General features: G+C 35.3%; 1 protein-coding gene across 1 annotated transcript in view; it reads left to right on the forward strand.

Annotated features, from left to right (window-relative positions):
* The window catches only part of COL5A2 (collagen type V alpha 2 chain), a 197924-nt gene that overhangs the window by 91172 nt on the left and 86305 nt on the right, over window positions 1–20447 (forward strand). The window contains exons 2-6 of the mRNA XM_027865920.1: window positions 12977–13204; window positions 14747–14760; window positions 17087–17119; window positions 17978–18010; window positions 20112–20165. Coding sequence (XP_027721721.1) covers window positions 12977–13204; window positions 14747–14760; window positions 17087–17119; window positions 17978–18010; window positions 20112–20165 — 362 coding nt within the window. The remainder of the gene's footprint in view (window positions 1–12976; window positions 13205–14746; window positions 14761–17086; window positions 17120–17977; window positions 18011–20111; window positions 20166–20447) is intronic.

The raw sequence follows: 20447 nt of genomic DNA on the forward strand, positions 1-20447 counted from the left end.
GGTGTGCTGTGACCGGTCTGCTACATTGTTCCTCAGGATTCCAGGGTACCCCAAAGAATAAGAAGGATATCTCTTCTATCACTATCAGCTGGAGCCTCCACTTTCTGTGCATCCCCCACTGTTAAGGGTTTAGTAACTAGAATTCCATGTTTAATTAGTTAACATTGAGTAGCTTTTACAAAGGAACATTTGTTACAAACAAACATTTTCCATAAAACCATGTCGGGGTTTTACACCATTTTGATCTGGGGGTGGGGGTGGGAAGGAAATTTGGCCCATGATTTAGCTCGTTTCCTACGTAGCCTTGGTCATACAAGTTCACATCGAAACATAGCATCTCCTCCTAATGGGTCCTCATTTCAGCTTTTGCTAATATGAGTCTAGAAGGCTGGTACCAAGGATTATTTCTTATTCCTCAGGGTACCATTATTGGTCTGACTGTAATACCTGGCCTAGGATCCAACTGTCTGATTCCTGTGACTTGCTCTCTCAACCTTTAAAAACCTGCAAGGGTTGGAGACCACTCCGTTTACTGCACCTATGAGCAAAGAAGTCAACTTGATTCCCTTAGAAGCAAAAAAGGCCAAGAGACAGTAGCTGAGAATGATAGGCCTTTTTAAATGCCTCTGAAACTAATCAAAGAGCCTCGTCTTCAATATGTGGTCAGTCAATCAGAACCAGTAATGGAATGCTTACATGCTCCACAGTTGCTATTTCCGATGCCCTTCCCTTATACTTAATGATGTTTCTCCCAGAAATAGGCTTCCCAAGTTCTCCATGGGAGATCTTGATTATACAAAGAAAAAGCAAAATCTCTACCCCCCCAAAACAAACAAACAAAACCAAACATACTTGTCCCAAAGGAATTTACATTTTAATGGAAGAGATAATATATATAAATCAGTACATAGAAGATAAATTCATAGCAGATGGAATTTAACCTTAAAATGAATGGTGTCAGCAGTAGGGAGGAAGGAAAAGGCTTCCTGGAGCAGATGGTACTTGAGTTGATTCTTAAGGAAGGCAGGAATTCTAAGAGTCAGAGGTTGGGAGGAAGATTATTCCACATGTAAGAAGCAGTTCTATAGCATGGTAATCCAAAGCATGGATATTGGAAATGGAGTGTCTTTTGTCAGGATCATCAAATAAGCCAGGATGGATGGATCATAGAGAGGGACTTTTGATAGAGAAGTTTAAGAAGGGGCTATGTTGTTAAGAACTTTAAATGTTAAACTAAGAATTTATATTTGATTCTGGAAATAATAGAGAGTCACTGGAGTTAATGAGTGAAGAAGAGGGGGAATTGCATTGTTAGACATACATTTTAGAAGAGTCATTTTGGCTGTTGTGTGCAGGATGGAGTTGAATGAGGAGGGATTTGAGGTAGGGAGACCTATTAGGTAGCAATTATTATAGTTCAAGCCAGAGGTGATGGAGTCAGGAAGTAGGATGGTGACTGTATATAGAGAAATAGACATATTTGAAAAATGTTATAGAGAAATAAATTACAAAATTTGTCAACTGATTGAATATGTGGAGAAAGGTGTCATGAATATCACCTAGGTTGGGAACTTTTTTGGTTAGAAGGAAGGTGACAATTCTATTTTTATTTTGCAATCTTATGAATGGAAAAAGAAATCCCTTGTCATGAACTTCATGACCTCAAATGGGAGAAATGAACTATCCTAGCAATTATCCAACTTTCATGCCCCAATTTCTAGAATGTGAAAATCAGTTATAAGTTATATGAAATTATCTCAAAGAAATACTCCTTTAAAAGGATTTTTTGTACGGTAATATATAAATTGATGTATCAAACTATCATAAGTAACATATTTTTCTCCTTTATTTCCCTTTTTAAAGAATTCATATGCACACATTTATATTCTTTAATAGGCCTGTTTTCCACTGCACTAGAGACAGAATTGTGTTCCATTGCCAAACAGAAGAACTAAGAATGAGACATATTGGGGATTCCAGGCCTGAAAACAGATGAAAGCCTTTTGGCACTCAACGTGGCACTTGTAATCTTGCATAACTCCTGTTTAAATAATTGCAATCCAAATTATAGAAATATAACTGTAGAACACCAATTACAACAAAAAATGCAAATACAAGGTGTTCTTTTTTTTGCTTATTTATCTAAGCCTTATTAATGATAATAAAGCATATTCATATTGTACTTCAGGATTCACAAATAACTTTCCCCTAAACTCTGGGAGATAGATTATGCAATGTGATGTCTCCATTTAACTTCTGTTGGTCTCTATTTCTTCATTTGTCAAATGAGGAGGTAGAACAAGATGACCTTTAAGCTCCATTTCAAATCTGAATCTATGATCTTCTAATATTAGAGTTATGGACCAAAATAATACAAAATGGTGTGGATGGAGATAAGTGGAAAAATATACTCAATATACAGAATTCCTACTATCATGCAAATGACACAGAATGTATCAGCTGCACAAAATAGGGTACCCATATATGATGCATATATGCAGAATAATTGTCTTAATCTTATACTAAATTACCTTTTGTTGTTACCAGTTTTCCTTGTGTGGTAATTGTTTTACAAAGGGAAAAAGATATCTAGAACTTTTTGTTACCAGTTTTGGGATCTTATCACTTGTACACAGGGATATGCTGATAAATGTTTAACAATCAGCTATCCAAATACCTGCAGTGAGCTCAGACACACTTAAAATTTAAGCTGCATTATTAACACTTTCTTAAATCTAGGCAATCAATAAAACAATATATCAAGCCCTGATTTGCAGTATTTCAATTTTAAAGGTATAAATATCCACACTAAAAAGTTAGCAGTCAAACTGGTTGGTCCAAACTGGCTCAAACACACCCTTGCTTTCACATTATGGGTGATCAAAAATGTTCCTTTACTAACTCAATGAATAAATGAATAAGGACACTGGCACCCCTTTGTCACAGTAATTCACTTTAGGAGATGGATTTTAACAACAGTTTAAGGAACCATATCAGTTTCTATCAACAAGTTATGCATAAAGAATATAGCTCCTTATAGAATACAGACTCATGGTTCTTTTGGGTTCCTCTCACTGCTACACACATAATGGGTGCTAAAGAATAGTTTTGATTAATTTTTAAAATGTTGTTGGGCACCTTATATTTTTCAACACTAATTTGAGGAGAATGCAAAAAAAAGTTAAAGCACTTTTTCTTTTGCAAACTAGAAAATATGCACTATGTTATCAACTGGTCATGACAAAGTTACATAAGTGAAATTAAAATTAAACAATCTCATAAAATAAGTAACATGAATTAAGTATTGTCTTATTTTCATCAAATATGCTATTCATTTTCCCCTTTAAATGAAGCTAATGAGCTTTCAGACTTTATCAATTGATTATTTTAAGAGAACTTTCATCTTTGGTTTTCTTTATTCTCATTTGTTGACTCCAAATACTCTGTTTTACTCAAGAATTTGTAGGACAACACTTTTGAATGTGATGAAGGCTGACTGAAACAGGAAAAAAGACAGTCTTTGTTATTGGTCCCCTCAAGGCCTTTTTTCCTTGTCTTTTTTTTTCCCCCTTCACAGTAAGTACAGAAGTTTTCCAAATGAATAGCTTTGCTGTGTGTCTAAATGAGATATTAATATCTTTTCATTGAAAGAAACTTTTCACTGAAAGAAAAAAAATTCCTTATATTTCTCTTTCTAAGAGTTTCAGGCTCATGTACCTAATTTTGAAATGGAGTTTCTGTTGTGTCTTGAATTTAAAATACCTCACTGAATAAGATGGAGTACTTATCATTATGAATCTGTATTACAGGAAACAAATGTGACTATGAAAGTTGAAGATGTTACATTTGGGATATGAAAGGAACTAATTATCTCAGACATTGTTTAGTGAGACATTATGGGGAAAAGTGGGAGGTTATGAAATTCTGGTTAAAAGTATTCCATATTGGGAGTACCAGAAAGGATCTAACAGTTTTAATGTTGACAGAGCATAGAAGCAAATTGAATACAGTGGAACTGGGAAGAATGAAATTAGGAATTAATTCAGCTCTCTAAGTATATCTAGGTGACATAAAATTAGATGAATGAAGCATTTTTGACTTTATTATGAGAAGTCTGGTGCAATTTTGCTTTTTTTTGTAGATGTGAACTCTAAAGGGGATCCAGGATACAGGGGTAATTCCACTGAGAATCCCTGCTGTCTTTCTTTGCATTATGGAAGGCTTAAGTGGTCCTCAGGACTAGGCTAGCTTAAATATAAAAAAAAAATTCACTAGACCATTTTTTAATAACTTTTAGTGAGAAGTATTTAAGAGTAAGAAAGATGATGAAGTTTACTAACAGTGGTATTAATTCTCTTCTTGAAGGAATTAGAAACCATGGTAGTAAAATATTAGGAAGTAATATGTTCGGGAGGGATTTGGACCTCAATGCTGCTGGTAGTAGTGGTAGTGTGTGTGTGTGTGTTAAGTGGGGAACAGGGTGACAAATTTCTCTTGTTTTTCAAATGGAATACATAGCTACCACCTCCCTCTGTGTGAAAGGATGGAAAATCTGACTATATATATCCTAGGTCAAGCTGCTCATTGAGTTGTTTCATCATCAGGAACTAGGTTAAAAGTTGTCAATATTTGATAAAGTATTTAGGATAAAAGAGCTAGCAAGACACATGAACTGAAAAATTAACTAACAATAGAATAGTATTACAATGATTTGGCAAAGGCTGTTGCAGAACCAAGTGAGCAAAGAGTGAATTTTGGGATCCACAAAATCAGAATAAAGTCTGATCTTTCTATACAACTTGACAAAGAATGAAGAATCAGGTCCAGTGGCTTGAAGGGACAAAAAATTCTGAGAAAAAAGCCAAAATGTGGAGAGAAAGATTGATTCTAAAAGTATATCATACTCTGAAACTTAAATTTTCTGAAGAATTCATTTTTGATAAATCTTTATATATGCTTTACAAAGATATACAATCTTGTATGAGTTAAATGTTGTGTATATATACATATATATATATATACATATATACAATATTTTGGTATATGGTAATCTAGAATAAATGTTAATAATACCTTGTATCACACTAGGCATTATTTTTGGGCCCTATGGACTTGGCTTTAGCCTGTTCATTTGAGTAAGTAGTCCAAAAATCTCTAGCCTGGGTAACCTCTGGATATGCAAAAGCAAATTATTCAGTATATACTCTCATTTAAACCTCATACTTCAGTCTAGAACTTCCAAAAAGAAAAGGATTCCTTTTAATCCCTAGATGTACCAAAATGACTTTCATCATCTAAAGCAATGTGTGTGTGTGTGTGTGTGTCTGCGTGTTAACCATTGCTCAAAGGAGAATTCTAAACTTAATCAAAAACAGTTATAGTCAAATGCATTATAAAAAGACCTAAGAACATTATTGTGCTTCCTTGTGATGATTTTGCCCATCACAAAATCCATGTATTTTTGAGACTTGAGCAATCGACAGCAATTTGGGACTCATCAAACCAAGTCATTAACATTTCAGTACTGGACTTCAGCTTGTTATACTATTGAATTCAAAGGTAATAGAAATACTCATGCTCAATTCTCTTCACAGTTGGTTTTACCACATGCTTAGCAGTCTGAAATATATCTTTGGAGAGCCTTATGTATTAGCAAACTGAAAGCTAGCTTGCTAGGGCAAAGGCTGAGTAGGTGAACAATGCATAGTTATTGCAGATAATTACAATTTTCAGTTTATAGAGAAGGGTGTTGTGATAATATGGTTTGGATGAGATTGTGTCAGAACTCCTAATTATGTTTGGATAGCAATGTTATGTGGTATATATGTTAGTTTTGTCTTAAGCTTAAAACTAGTCAGTTGCTAATCTTTTGTTGTTGTTAGAAAAGGTGCATCAATAACCTAAACTAAACATTTTCATCTAAGAGAATAATCAGTGGTTTAGCAAAATGAGAATCAGTGAATAGGTATCACTGGACGAATAATTAACTAGAGGTAGTGTTGAGGTTTAGGGGTTTAGGAGTGCTGGGACCTCAAAATCACAACACACGAGTCCGGCCAGAATGAATTCAACTCAAACCTTCTTTCAGCCAAAGGCAAGGTTTATTAAAGTCCACCATAATAGACAGACTCTTAAGGAGTCTGAACATTAATGAGCTATTGGCTAGATTTTAAAAATCTGAGCACTTTAATGGAGACAAGATGGACCTTATATACTGAAAGACTGTGGGAGGGATCTAGGAGTGGCCAAGTAGTTTGGGGTGACTGGAGGGGTCTCAGGAAGGTCTGGATGGCAGTGGCCAGTAAGCTGGGGTGAACAGAATGCCTAGGACCTGGACCACATGGCTAAGAGAGAATGATAGATAGGATTAAGGGTGGGAAATATCCAGGGGCAGGAGGTAACAGAATTGGGAGATGAGGCTAGCCACAAAGAAAGGCCAGTATGGTGGATTACAGCCTCAGGCAAACTCCAGAGATTTGGCCAGGTGGGAAAGTCCAGGGTTTTTCCTTTTTGGGGTCCAGATCCTAAAGACATGGTCTTTTCCTTTGAGGGGTTCAGATCCCATCCCCATCAGTAGTAGTTTGGTTCAGTGGAAAGAGCTTCATATTTAGAGTTAAAGAAATTGCATTTTAATTCTAGTTGTGCTATTTACTACTTGTGGGACTTTGGAAAAGTTGCCTAATCTCTCTTGCCCTTGGCTTTCCTCGTCTGTAAAATGAAGGGATTAGAATAGATGACCTTTAAGTTTCTTGAAGCCAGAAATCTAAGATACTATATGTTGTGTCTTTTGATATGTTGTGTGCTTAGTGCTTTGCTACTATTAAAGGAGATGTAAATATAAGGCTAAGCTGCTTTATTAACACTTTCCCAGGCTAAGGAAAGGCGCTATCTATAAAGGGGCTAGTTCTGGCCAGATAACCCCTAAAGGTGGTGTTTTATGTGTTTTTAGGGGTAGATAAGCCCCTATTTTTAGTTTTATGGTATTTTTAGTTTTATGGGTCAGGGAAGATAGACTTTGTCTCCTAAGAGTCATCAGTCCACTAGAGACAGCCATGGCTGCTTTCCTCTTTTTTTTTTGGGGAGGGATTTGGATCTCAAGGCTGCTGGTGGTAATGGTAGGGTGTGTGCATATTAGAGGGAGAACAGAGTGGTAGATTTCTTTTGTTTTTCAAATGGAGTCCTCAGCTACCACCTTCCTCTGTGTGAAAGGATGGAAAATCTGACTATATATGTCCTAGGTCAAGCTGCTCATTGAGTTGTTTCATCATCAGGAACTAGGTTAAAAGTTGTCGAATATGCCTCCCTTCTGTGTTATTCATGCACAGAACTAAATGACAGAAGATGGTCTGAGTGGACCCAATTGGCTGTCAGACTTAGAGCATTAAAAAAAGTTAATATAAAAACTGAAAGTACTGTTTTAAAAATGCATTTTATGTGTGTTTTTGAGCCCTGCTCTCTGCCCTCTGTCACCCATCCCACTCCAAGCCTTTCCCAAGTAATTAAATAAATAAGTAGCTGCAACATGGACAGTCCTCTGAGAGAAGTCTAAGCATAAGGAAAGTTACATAAAAATGACAGCAGGCTCAGGGTGTGGCCTCCTCTGGGTGCTCCCATTTGCCGATCATTGGGTTGTTATTGCTGACTGATGGGTTTTGTCTGCCACCTAGTGATTAACAACCAAAAATAAAAATGAAGACCAATTGAAGATGGAAGGAAAAATGGAAGTCTTAAAGCAGACAGAATACAGCACAATGGAGTCAGTCATTCCCAAAGAAAACTTGGTCACAAAATTCAGCTCTCATATCCAAGACAGCAACGCCAGCACAGCTGTTGCAATAATTCATAATGGTTTGGATCTATTAGTTGGGACATTGTGTGAGGATTTCGGATAACAGCCTTAAAAAAAGTTAACATTCTTGAGACTTCTCCTCCCCCCACCTCCAGAAAGTTCAAAAGGCCTACAAACATTTTAACTGTCTTATGAAACTTTTATTCATCCATTCCATATTCACAGGCATTATTACACCTAAAAGAATAACACTAGCCTAAAAAAGTATAGTATAATGTTATTGCTCAGGAGGGATTTTTCATACTTTATACAAATTTTTCCCTTGTCCAAGCATCTAATACCTCAACTTTTTTTTTTTGAATTTTTTTTTTGAAACTCTAGGCTTTGGAAACACTGTGAATTTGTGTGGATAATGTAGGGTTCAATGGTATTAACACTAAAAGGAATATCAGAATAATAATAGATCTATAAATATACAGTGTCTGGCACATCATAAGTGCTTAATAAATGCTAACTGATTGACTCTATATATTGCTTTCACAACTTATTTAATTTTTAAAAAAGAAATTGAAACTGTGATTTCAATGGTGCAGGGTCCCAATGAACAACTTCCTTTACTGATAAAGATCAACACCTTTTCTGAGAGGTGCAATGGACTTGCCCAGGGTCACACAGTCAACATGAGTCACAAGCAGAACTCAAACCCAGTTCTTCCTAATTCCAAGGCCAGCTCTCAATCCATGCTGCTTTCAACTGAAAGCAGTTGAAAAAGGACATGGTAACCTCACCACAAGAGGCATGAATACTTTTTAAATGTGTGACAATTGTGACACATTCTGTTCTTTCTAACCACAAATATGCATGGAATTCCTTCTACTCATTTTTGAATGAATGTATGTGAGTAGAAGTTCAATACGTATTTTTGCCATCTGCAATGTGGGGGGAGGAAGGAGGGCTAGAGGGAGGGAGGGAACAGGGAGAAGAAAAAGAGCTCTGGAGCCCAGAAGCAACCTAACATTTTTGCTATTTAAGTGCATTCCAAACAAACTTTGTGTTACTTTTACATTTAAATGTTAAATCTCAAGGCAAAAAGGACTGCAATGACATTCAGACTGACTTCTACCATTATCATTTGAAAAAAAAAAATCAGTGACCCAAATGACTCTTCTAGTGATCCTCCAAAATCCTTAGTATAGTATAGAAAAAAAAAAAAGATTTGAATATAGAGTCAGATGACCTAGATTTGAATCCTGGTTCTGCTACTTTCTACCTGATTATAGAAAAATCACTTTGTTTCTCTGGTCTCAGTTCCATCAGTAAAATAAGGTGGATAGACCTTGAAGATCCCTTTCAGGGCTATAAAGCTGTGGCCCTGTGACCTGTAAAAGTTTGCACAAGATAATATTAGCTAGTATTTCTGCAGTGCTTCAAGGTTTTCAAAGTGCTTTAACTATGGTGGTACATTTGGTCCCTACAACAACCCTAGGAAGTAGGTACTATTATCCCCATTTTACTGATGAGGAAACTGAAGCTGGCTTAAGTTGTGACTTACCAAAGGTTACAAAGCTACTAAGTGTCTGAGGCAGGACTTAAACTCAAGTCTTCCTGATTCAAAATCCTGAAGCAAATGAGGGAGAGAAGAAAAGGAGAGAGAGAGAAAGAAAGAGAGAGAGAGAGAGAGAGAGAGAGAGAGAGAGAGAGAGAGAGAGAAAGATAGAGGACAGACAGAGAGAGGAGATGGACAGAGAGACAGAAAGACACAAAGAGACAGAGACAGAGAGAATATATTCATTTTTCTCAGCTGACCTAGAAGTAATGACAGACAGGCACTTCTCCCCTTTGGGTTTTGGCACTTAGGCTATGTCACAACTTTTGGCCCTTGATTAGATTTAACTTAACACTTGTTTGCAATGATTTTGAATTAGTCTTTTTTTCTGTCTTCTTCACTGTTTCTAATAGCTTCAAGTTTGCAGGTCTTAACACCCTCAGTACATTGCAAACCCCTTTAGGGTAGGAAGTATAGGAAATATTTTTCTCTACTTTCTTTCTTTTTCTTTTTTCTTTTTGACTAGACAATGGGGTTAAGTGACGTGCCCAGAGTCACACAGTTAGTGAGTTTTATGTGTCTGAGGCTGGATTTGAACTCAGGTGCTTCTGACTCCAGGGCTGGTGTTCTATCCACTGTGCCACCTAGCTGCCCCTCTAGTCGCTTTTCTTGAATGGAACCTAGTGCTGTTGATAACACTTGCTGAACTGTATCGAACACATTGTTAGACCTGTGGATCCAGAAACAAAACTCAGGCTGAGTGAAAATACAATACGGGCTGTATTATAGTACAATCTGTGTAAATGTTGTGAAGTCTTGTTTAAGGCATGAAGATAGGTGTGGGCAAAGATTCGGTGATTTCTCGGAAAGCCAGGGAGTACAATGGGTAACATTATCATGGACATGCCCTTGTTCTGTCAGCTATGCCAAAGAGTTCACAGGAAGGTATATGGCAAACCTCCCCAAAGGTGAAGCAGGACAGAAGATCTCTCTGTGGAGTTATACAGGCCCAGGCTTTGAGTGACTTCTATTTTTTTAAAGTTCAGTCTTCATTTGGGATTCAACCTGTGGTGTCCTGGAGTCATCTCATACTGTCTGAGGAGAACCAGTGGTCAGATATTCAGTTTGAGCATTTACACCTTAGAAACTGGCAAACACCACAAAACAAGGCTTTGTGTATTGTTTTGTTGATTGTTTAGACTTAAAGCGATGGAGAAAATGTTGATGATGGAAATTAAATTTCAAAGTGTATCCTATGTACTTTTTTTTGAGGGGGGGGCAGGCTAGTTAAACATTTGCCAGTACTCTTCTGGATGAAACATTGGTCATTGTTTCTTTTGCTGGAAGTTCTTTGTATGAAAGTAGATTTGTGACTTGTGCCCCTATGTGAATAAAAAGCCTATATATTATTAATTATATAATAATGATAGTTATTGTTGATATAGTGCTTTTAAGGTTTGTAAAACGCTTTTCATTTATTTTCTCATCTGATCTGTTTGATTTGGTATTTCATTTGTAATTCTTGGAACAAACCTGGGCATACTGTTGGAGGGAGATAAAGGTCTTTTGATGAGGAGGAGGATCAAGTTATTACTTTTCATCTGAAAAGCAGAAACTACCATGATAGTGCCACACCCAGGAAGCATTTTTCCATATGTTAAACATCTGGAAAGAATGGTTAAACACGTTAGACAGAAAATTACATAATATACCCAAGAGAGTGGAGAGATAAATACCATTGTATAGCCTAAGAAAGTAGTTTTCAGTATCATAGTGGAAAAAATACACCATGCTTTTTCTAATGGTTTTATTTCCTGCTGAAATTATTTTCTTGAGCTTTCATTTAAAGGCATGTGTAAGTCACATTACATTGCAAACTCACATAAGGGATGTAGAGTGAGCAAACACATTTTCCCCTTTTACCTTTTTTTAGCAATCTGCAAGATTTGTGTTTGTAAAAAAATAGTCATTGACATATGATTTATGTGTACTATTGCTTTTGTGCCCATGAAGAAAATATAAATTTTATCGACAGCATATTATTTTTTTCATCATGCAATTTTTAAAATGGTGCATAATTTCACATTAAAATTAAGGAAAATATTTAGCAGAGATCATATAGCAATTTATTATGTTGCTTTGGACTGATTTTTCCTTTGTGAAAATCCGATTTTGAAGTAAAGAAGATGAAATAGTGTAGAAAGAATGAGCCCTTTTTCTCATGATTTATGAGAAAACCTGGTTTCAGAAGGTTTGCAGGAGGTCTTTGTCACAACTCAGTATTAGATTCACCTTTTCCTGATTGTATGTTTCAAAGTCCTCTTCCTATGCCTCTGTGATGTGGAAGGAACTATGGGATTTTGAAAGCTCTGCCGCCGGAGTGCTAGCCTTGACAGGTCCCACCCATCTAAAAATGCTTTCAGGATCACTGGACAACAAACTCCCTTATTTAAGGACCACCCTGGCTGAAGTTAGCGAGGCTTCCTCATCAGAGGGTTGGTCATCAGGTCATTTTTGGTCACAGTAACTCGTAGAAAGGACTTTAGTCTTATTTGGCAGAGGACGTGCTCATATGTAAAAAATCTTAAATTCTTGATGTATTTAAGTCTGCTTAGAAATACTTTAGGGCAGCTAGGTGGCACACTTGATAGAGTGTCTGGCTTGAAATCAGGAAAATGAATCTTCCTGAGTTCAAATGTGGCCTTAGACACTTACTAGCTGTGTGACCCTGGGCAAGTCACTTAACCCTGTTTGCTTCAGTTCCTTATCTGTCAAATGAGCTGGAGAAGGAAATGGCAGTATCTTTGCCAAGAAAACCCCTAATGGGGTCATGAAGGGTCAGATAGGACTGAAATGATTGAACAATAATAACAACAGAAACACTTTGACCAAGTCATCAACATTATTTGATATCTTTCTCTATCTTACTTGGTCTGTTTCATCAGTCACTATGAAGTTTATGGAGTCACAGTTTATAGTATAGAGAAAGTCACTGTGAGATGACAGAAAGTTTATGTTACTCCCCTTGAGACCATCCACATTTGCACTCCTTAGAGTTGTCATTTTAATTTTTAGAACTCTGTGTTGGTTTTTTTCCCCCTGAATTCTTCTCTCCATCTTAAAATGGCTTTATGGCCTTTAAAATCTGCCTCAAAATTTCCATCTTTCATGAAGTCCATCTCTTTTTGATCATTCTTTTTCTCTCTATCCCCTCAGGACTTAAGTACCCTGTTTTTTTGCTTTTAATATATTCTATTGATATGTTCTGATTTTTAAAAATCACCTTCATTTCCTGATTTCCTAGCCCTATTTCTTTTATTCTTTCTTTTTCTTTTTTTTTGCTTTTTGGTGAGGCATTTGGGGTTAAGTGATTTGCCCAGGCTCACACAGCTAGTAAGTATCAAGTATCTGAGGCTGGATTTGAACTCAGGTCCTCCTGACTCCAAGGCTGGAGCTTGTGCCACCTAGCTGTGGCACTGTGCCACCTAGCTATCCCCTATTCTTTCTTTCTTTCTTTTTTTAAACGTATCATCTGATGTATGTTTGGAGAATGTTGTTGACTGACTGACTTTCCTCATAATTATCCCTGGATTCAGAAACTTCAAAGTATCGATAACATTCCCTATTCTTTTTTTTTCTAGATGGATATGATGAAGAAATAGCCTGCACACAGAATGGTCAGATGTACTTGAACAGGGATATTTGGAAACCAGCCCCTTGTCAGATCTGTGTCTGTGATAATGGAGCCATTCTCTGTGATCAGATCCAGTGCCAGGAGGTGTTAGATTGTGCAGATCCAATTACTCCTTCTGGAGAGTGCTGTCCTGTCTGTCCAAATACAGCTGGTGCTGGCAATAATCCCAATTTTGGTAAGAATTCTGGAAATTTGCTATTTTACCCAGAGGGTTGATTAGTACAGTCAATCAATAGATGTTATACAGGCTTAGTTCATCAGATTTGGACTTTGGACTTCATTGTATTTTCCTTTAAAGAAGGAGGGAAGGGAATTGGTAGCAGCCTGAAACCACTGAAAATTCTACCAAGACTTTATGTGGAAAAATCTAGCCAATTTTAAAGAGGAGGTCCAACCCTGATGCTATATTCCACTCAATAAGTAATTGCTCTGTAGTTGTGATAGAATTATTTGTAGTATTGTAACTGTAGGGGATATAGAAGTTGTCTAGGAAGTCTATCAGTGATACGGAATGGGGCTAATCAGCTTTTCATAGCACATTGACTTATTTGCCTTATTTATCATCTCTTGCCCCATCTCTAGGACATGAATGATAGAGGAACTATTTTTTGTATAAATATTACTCAGATCCCATATATTGCACTGAGAAATACTCCAAACTCTTTAGACATCCAAGTAATTGTAGAAGTGAGGAAAATTTAATATTTAAGATGAGATGGGAATAGATTTAGAAGCAGAAATGTGGTAAAAGAAAATGCCTATGTACATTAGGAAAAAAAAACTTATGTATGTGTATCAGGTACGTGCATATGATAACTTAGAGACAATTGTGTGTCTGAGAATAAGGTGAGTATACGTGCTTGTGATTTTTATGTAGTCTGTAATAGAATGAGATTAAAAGTTGGAGGTGTAGAATTTAGAAATTAAAAAAGTCTCCCCAGAGAGTTTCAAATATTTGAAGAATTGGTGTGTGGGAAGTTGATTAGACTTATTCTATATTGTCTCAGAGGGCAGGACCAGTTCCATTTGATGGAAGTTATAAGGTCTTAGAATTTTAGCTTAATATAAAAAACTAACAATTAAAAAAATTGAACAGTAATGAGTTCCCATCATAGACCAAGCAGAGTCTACATGACTACTTATCAGGGGGATTGTAAAAAAGTATTTGGCAGGAAGGCTCGAGTAGAAAGGAGATTAGAAAAAATAGATGAATCCTAAGGTCATCTTTGACTCTAAATCTCTGATCTCATCCAATTCTAAGACTACGTGATTTTTTGAAAAGTATTTCATATAATGATGGATCTTATAAATCGACAATAATAAATTTATGTAAGCTTTACTAAGCTTTTGACAAAAGAGAAAATTCTAAATATATGTATATTAATTATTAATGAATAGTTCATATGCCTAACTTTTATTTCTAATTCCATAAATTTAGTGAAGGCTCCATAAGTATTATTTGATGATTGGTTTAATAACACTGTATATTTCAAAAGTATTAATACTTTACATTATTCTGAAACTTTTATCTAGTCATAAACATGTTTAGCAATTCATGCTTTTGATGATAAAGTCTTGATTTCATTTAATTTTTACCCATAACCTTAAACTGTTGCATAGTTGACACAGATTTAAAAAATATTTGGGAGTATGATGTTTGTAAATTTGTAGAATTTTCAATAATAATAATAATATGCCTGTGATTTTCTTTTTGTAGGTAGAGGAAGAAAGGTAAGTTTCTGTTTCTTTTGTTTGTGTTTCATTCATCCTAATCTGTACCCATGCTTACCTAAGGGTTTTTTATGAGGTACTATGCAAATACAAGTTCTTAGAATTATTATAATTATTCTTCCTATTATTTAGTTGCTGCTCTATCTAGCCAGATAGGATTATTATCCCACTGCAAACATCAGGGAAATTCAACTCTGTCTAAGTATTTATTGAATACATCTGATGTACCTAGCACAAGGTTAGGTTGTTGCTGTGGGTGATAGATAAAATGTACATGATTATTACCTTTAAACTAAAAATGTGGAAAAAAATCACCTGTGTTTTCACTTGGCTTAGGAAAGGAAAACATCACTTAAATAAATCACCAAAGAGCAGTAATTAATGACTCAGATTTTATTGAATGATATAGCCTATCTGGTGCAGTTACTTGAAATTAATTTATATTCTAACCAGAATTTGCCATGGAGACTCAAACCATGATCCTATTCAAGTGGAAGGAAGAGAGTCCTACTATGAGATTTAGCTTGTTTCTACTCTCTGGTTCCCCAAATACCTCAATCTATCAGTATAGAACTGAGTTACATTTATGAAAATAAGAGCCATTCCTCAATTGATAAATGGTCAAATAATGTAACAGGCAGTTTTCAGAAGAAATCAAAGCTATCCATAGTCAGATAAAATGCTCTAAGTTACTATTGACTAGAGAAATGCAAGTTAAAACAACTCTGAGGTATCGCCTCATACTTATCAGAAATGACAAATGCTGAAGAGGATGAGGGAAAAATAGGTACATGAATGAACTACTGGTACAGTAGTGAACTGGTCTAACCATTCTGGAGAATAATTTGGAACTGTGCCCAAAGGGCTATAAAACCATGTTTATAAAACCATATAGACCTGGCACTACACCATCTAGCTGCCCCTAAATGATGATCAACTGTGGAAGACCTGGCTACTCTGATCAATACAATGATCCAAGACAATTCCAAAAGACCCATGATGAAAAAAAGAGTGACTTGATAAACTCTGTGAGAATTGAAGTATAATTTTCTCACTCTCTTAATTTTTCTTGCTTTATCTCTAATCCATTCTCCCTTATAAAACCTTGTCCCTTTTGTGGAACCATATTAAAAATCATTAGACATTCTGAATTATATTTGCTACTCAATCTGAATTAATAACATTTGCAGATTTTATGAGTATGTTCTCCATTCCTTTTTTCAGTCCATCATTACAGATATTGATGAGAATCGATCCCAGAATTGGCCTATTTACTCCTCTCCCTTTCCACACGTCCTCCACTATCCTTCTGCCCTTTCTCTTTTATAGACCCCATTTTCTTATGCAGAAACCACATTCCTGAATTGTTTGCCACTCTTTAACCATATCAATATAGTTTTGATTTTATATACCCAGCCTGTCTTGAGAATAAAATGTGTGAATACAATGATTTACCAAAAGCAACATCATGTATATCTATCATTAAAGAAAATTAAATTAATTTGGAATGATTTAATCTTCCAAAACCAATGCTATTCCACTCCCCCATACTCTTATGCTATTGCAGTGTGTTACTAATTAATTGATGCCTTGTTCTAGCTTCATCTCGAGTACTGAGGTTAAATTCACTAATCTGAAATCACAAGGGCCTTCCATTTCCCTTTTTAAGAGATATCATAACATTTCCCCCTATTCAATCCTTGGAAACTTTTCATGTAATTCATTATATCTCAGCAGCTAATGACCTCAGCACTGTAGCAACAGCTGTCACTTTCTTAAGTAGCTTGAATAAATTTCATCAAATATTAATGAATTAAATTCAGTCATTTTTTTCTAAATTGTTTAAATCTTTGGTCATATCTTTCCCTATTGTAATATGGCATTCCATGTCTTTTGTTGAATTGTAGATCTCTTTATTTGATCTGAAGCTTCTCAAGGGACTATGTAATTTTTCATCTTTGCATCTCTACCACTTAGTCCAGTATCTTACGCTTATGAGCCACTTAATAGTTGTTGAATTAAAATGAATTATCCCTTGTTTCTGCTAAAGTAAGCTATTTCTTATGTGGTCATCTTTGTAAAGATAGATGTTAAGAAGGAATTGAAAGGCGTCATCTCTTAAAATCCTCTTACTGGCTGCCCATTGGTGTTTGCTAGAGGAGTGAAAAGGTCACTAATGTCCAGTTGGTTACACATAAAATATTATACCCCATTTTCCCCAATTTCCATGTGGGATTTTCTTATGTTTGGGTATCATGTAGTAGTAAAAACACCATTTGGTAAGGCTGCTCATTAATGATAATTTAAAAAATTATCTTCCCCATAGGGACAAAAAGGAGAACCTGGATTAGTACCAGTTGTAAGTATTTATCTTTTACCCCCATCTAATTGTTTATAGAATTAAACATTTCTTTTTTGATACAAAAACATGTGAAAATTAATTCTTGAGTTGAGAAATGTAGATCCAACTCCATGTATACAGTTAAAAAACTTGAATGTAACAGTTTCAGAGTTTGTTAATGATAGCTTTTGATTCTAGAACAATAAGTTCTTGAATTTTTATTCAACTTTGCCAAAGGACAAAAGTATGGCATTTGAAAAATTAATATTTCTCTCCAGTTGTACAGTGAAGATTGAGTGGCTCCATGCCTATAGGAATGATACTGTGATGATAGCTCTACCATCCCAAAAGAAAAGTGAAAAAAGTATTGTATTAATTCAAATAAACAGAAAAGAAAATATCAGTGATGCTGATGAAATTTTCATAGAATTTATTTAGATTTATAGGCAATTGAAAATCTGATGGCATTTCCCTTTGATGGAGCAAGACAGACTTATTCATGCCACATGAAACAGGGATGATAAATTAGATGTTTATTGCTCAGGTGCTCTTTTTAATATTCACAGACATTAAATGAGCAAATGAGTTCTTGTCATTGTCTAGAAATGTTGATTATAATGCTTATGGTGAGTCATGAAATGCTAGAGGTTCATATAATATTTCTATTAGGTTAATTTTTGAATTCAAGCTTATTTTAATAGTTGATGTGATTTAGACAAACATAATAGAAATATACAAGATCTTTGTTAGATGATAGTCTGTTAAGAAGGTGGTTAGTCTAGCCCATATTGATTTTCTCAAATGGACATCACTTTTATTCTTAGAATTGTAGGGAAAAAACTAACTTGTCTTTCACTGATGATTTTATTTGTTTAGGTAACTGGAATCCGAGGTCGCCCAGGACCAGCAGTAAGTACTTCTGTAATTTTATATTTTTTGAGAATATTGTGGCTGAAAAATATATTCAGGAGAATATGGTAAAATCCAAAGCAACTGGATACAAAACATCCAAAATCTAAAGCAACAACAAAAACAAAACAAAACGTCCTAAACTCAGTTGGTCTGAATATTTCTCAAAAAAGCTTTTTTGAGAAGGAATTTCATTAAGAATAAGTATAATGAAGGACCATTTTGTAATAATTTATACTTCGAAGAACCGAGCTATGTAAGTTTATGCAGCTCATTTGCACATAGTAGAGATATTAGGATGAAAATTTTCTTTTAAAGTAAAATTACAATATCTGCTTGTAATTTTTACATTTAAAGTGTATTTGCACAGATAGGAAATGTTATAGTAAAATTATAGAAAAAAAGTTCAAAAAAATTCTTACATCAATTGGCACAATTGATCCTTTGATTGTTAACAATTCTGTTTTGATAGTGGAGTTGTAGTGGATAATTAGAGGCCAAAATTTTAAAACACAGTATTGTTCTGTGATGTTTCTGATTGAGATTACTAATTGGTTCATGATCTGTAGTAGCCTTAGGGAACAAAGGAGTCTAAGAATAACACATTTTTAGTTAAGCATGGCAAGATTCTTCTGAATTTAGTTTTAAGTCATCATCTGTGTCCTGTAGGTGCCGAGATTAAAAACACCCACCCCCCCAAACACATATACATACATATACCACACTATACCACACAACACCACACCACACCAAAACAAAGCATGACAGAGAAACCAAGTAAATTAGCTTTTGTGAATTATAAATCTAGCATGTCCTAATCCATTCGTTCTGAAACCTCTGTTTCAACTAGTACTGGATTTTGAATTTAATGAGTTCATGATCTGGTTTATTGTGAAACTTTTACTCTCCTCAAGTGGTTCCAAACTTCAATTGAAGTGTGTATTTTATAGAAAAAGGTAAAGATGGAAGAAGAATTTTTTCTAAAAATCAAAATTTCCATGAGTTTTGTTACCTTCTATAAAAGTCATATTCCTGCCCTACTTTGGAGAAACTGAAAACTTTTTGTTTGTTAGAAATATTTTGAACACCCTCCACTAAAGTCCTTTTCTGAAATGGCCTTCTGATGTGGAAGTGCTCTTGGGTTCTCAATGAATATACCAACTGAGCACAAGCTTGGGAATGGTCCTGCATAGATGGATAGGTTCCATGGCTTAATGTCTATCCCTGAAGAGAAGCCGAAGCATGCTTACAAATGCTCATCAATAGTATAGTTTCATTTGGCAGTAGGAGATTGGGGGAGAAATTAATGGAATTATCTACTAAGGTATGAGCTACAGGGAATATCCACATGAATGAAGTCAAAGATCCTAAACTACTTTTGAACAAGAAACTATAGCAATTACAATCTGTGGAAAGTGAAGTGGTTATTCCATTCACAATTAAGTGATAAGGTATGATGAACTACTTAAAGAATTTTTGAACATCTGTAAGCCATCAGTTGACTAAATACTTTTGTCAATTTCCCATTGCTTCCTTTGGGAATTTGAACAACTCTGCTTTGATTTATGTCAGGTGAACAGCAGACAGCAACTGAGATTTTGCACTTTTTATTTCCTTTAATTTTTGAAGTTTAAACCTCAAGTTGTGTGCTCAGAATTTAACAGTTATATGATATGTTCATCTTTTGGGGTGTTTTTATTTTGTGATTACATGCACAGTAACAGATTAGTCCTGAGAACTTTTTCATTGGGAACTTTTAATTATAACAATAGTCATTTTCTTTTGTCAATTTAATCAACATGGCCCATGACGGATTCTGCTGCTGCTTTAAAGTCTCTGCCAGCAGTATTACTGTATGAACATGTTAATAGACTGGGGAAAATAGATTTAGGACATTCTTCAGAAATGATGGGCTACCATCACATACACGTAGTTTTATTTTCTATATTTTGCAAATTATGTAAACAAAAAAGAATGCTTTTTTCAATTTTTTTCTTTCCTTTTTCTTAAATCAAATATGGTTTTAATTTTTAGTTTTGCATTGATGTATAAAATGTTTAGACTTTCATAAGACACACAGTTTTCTTTATGTTGTAATTAGGGACCTCCAGGATCTCAAGGACCAAGAGGAGAACGAGGCCCCAAAGGAAGACCTGTAAGTTACTAAAGACTTTGCCCTCTTGGAAATATCCCCATGACAGGCAAGCCTGAAAAATTTTCAATGATTCTGAGTAAGGTATTTATTTTCAGTTGTCTGTCCAATTCTATTAAATATTTCAAGTTATTCCTTATTTGAAATGGTTATGCAGACTTGGTTCTGCCTTAATTTTTTTTTTTTTTTTTGCCAAGGCAATCAGGGTTAAGTGACTTGCCCAGGGTCACGCAGTTAGTTAGTATCATGTGTCTGAGGCCGGATTTGAACTCAGGTCCTCCTGAC

This window comes from Vombatus ursinus, unplaced genomic scaffold (genome assembly GCF_900497805.2).
Source record: "Vombatus ursinus unplaced genomic scaffold, bare-nosed wombat genome assembly UNPS02014779.1, whole genome shotgun sequence".
NCBI lineage: Eukaryota > Metazoa > Chordata > Mammalia > Diprotodontia > Vombatidae > Vombatus > Vombatus ursinus.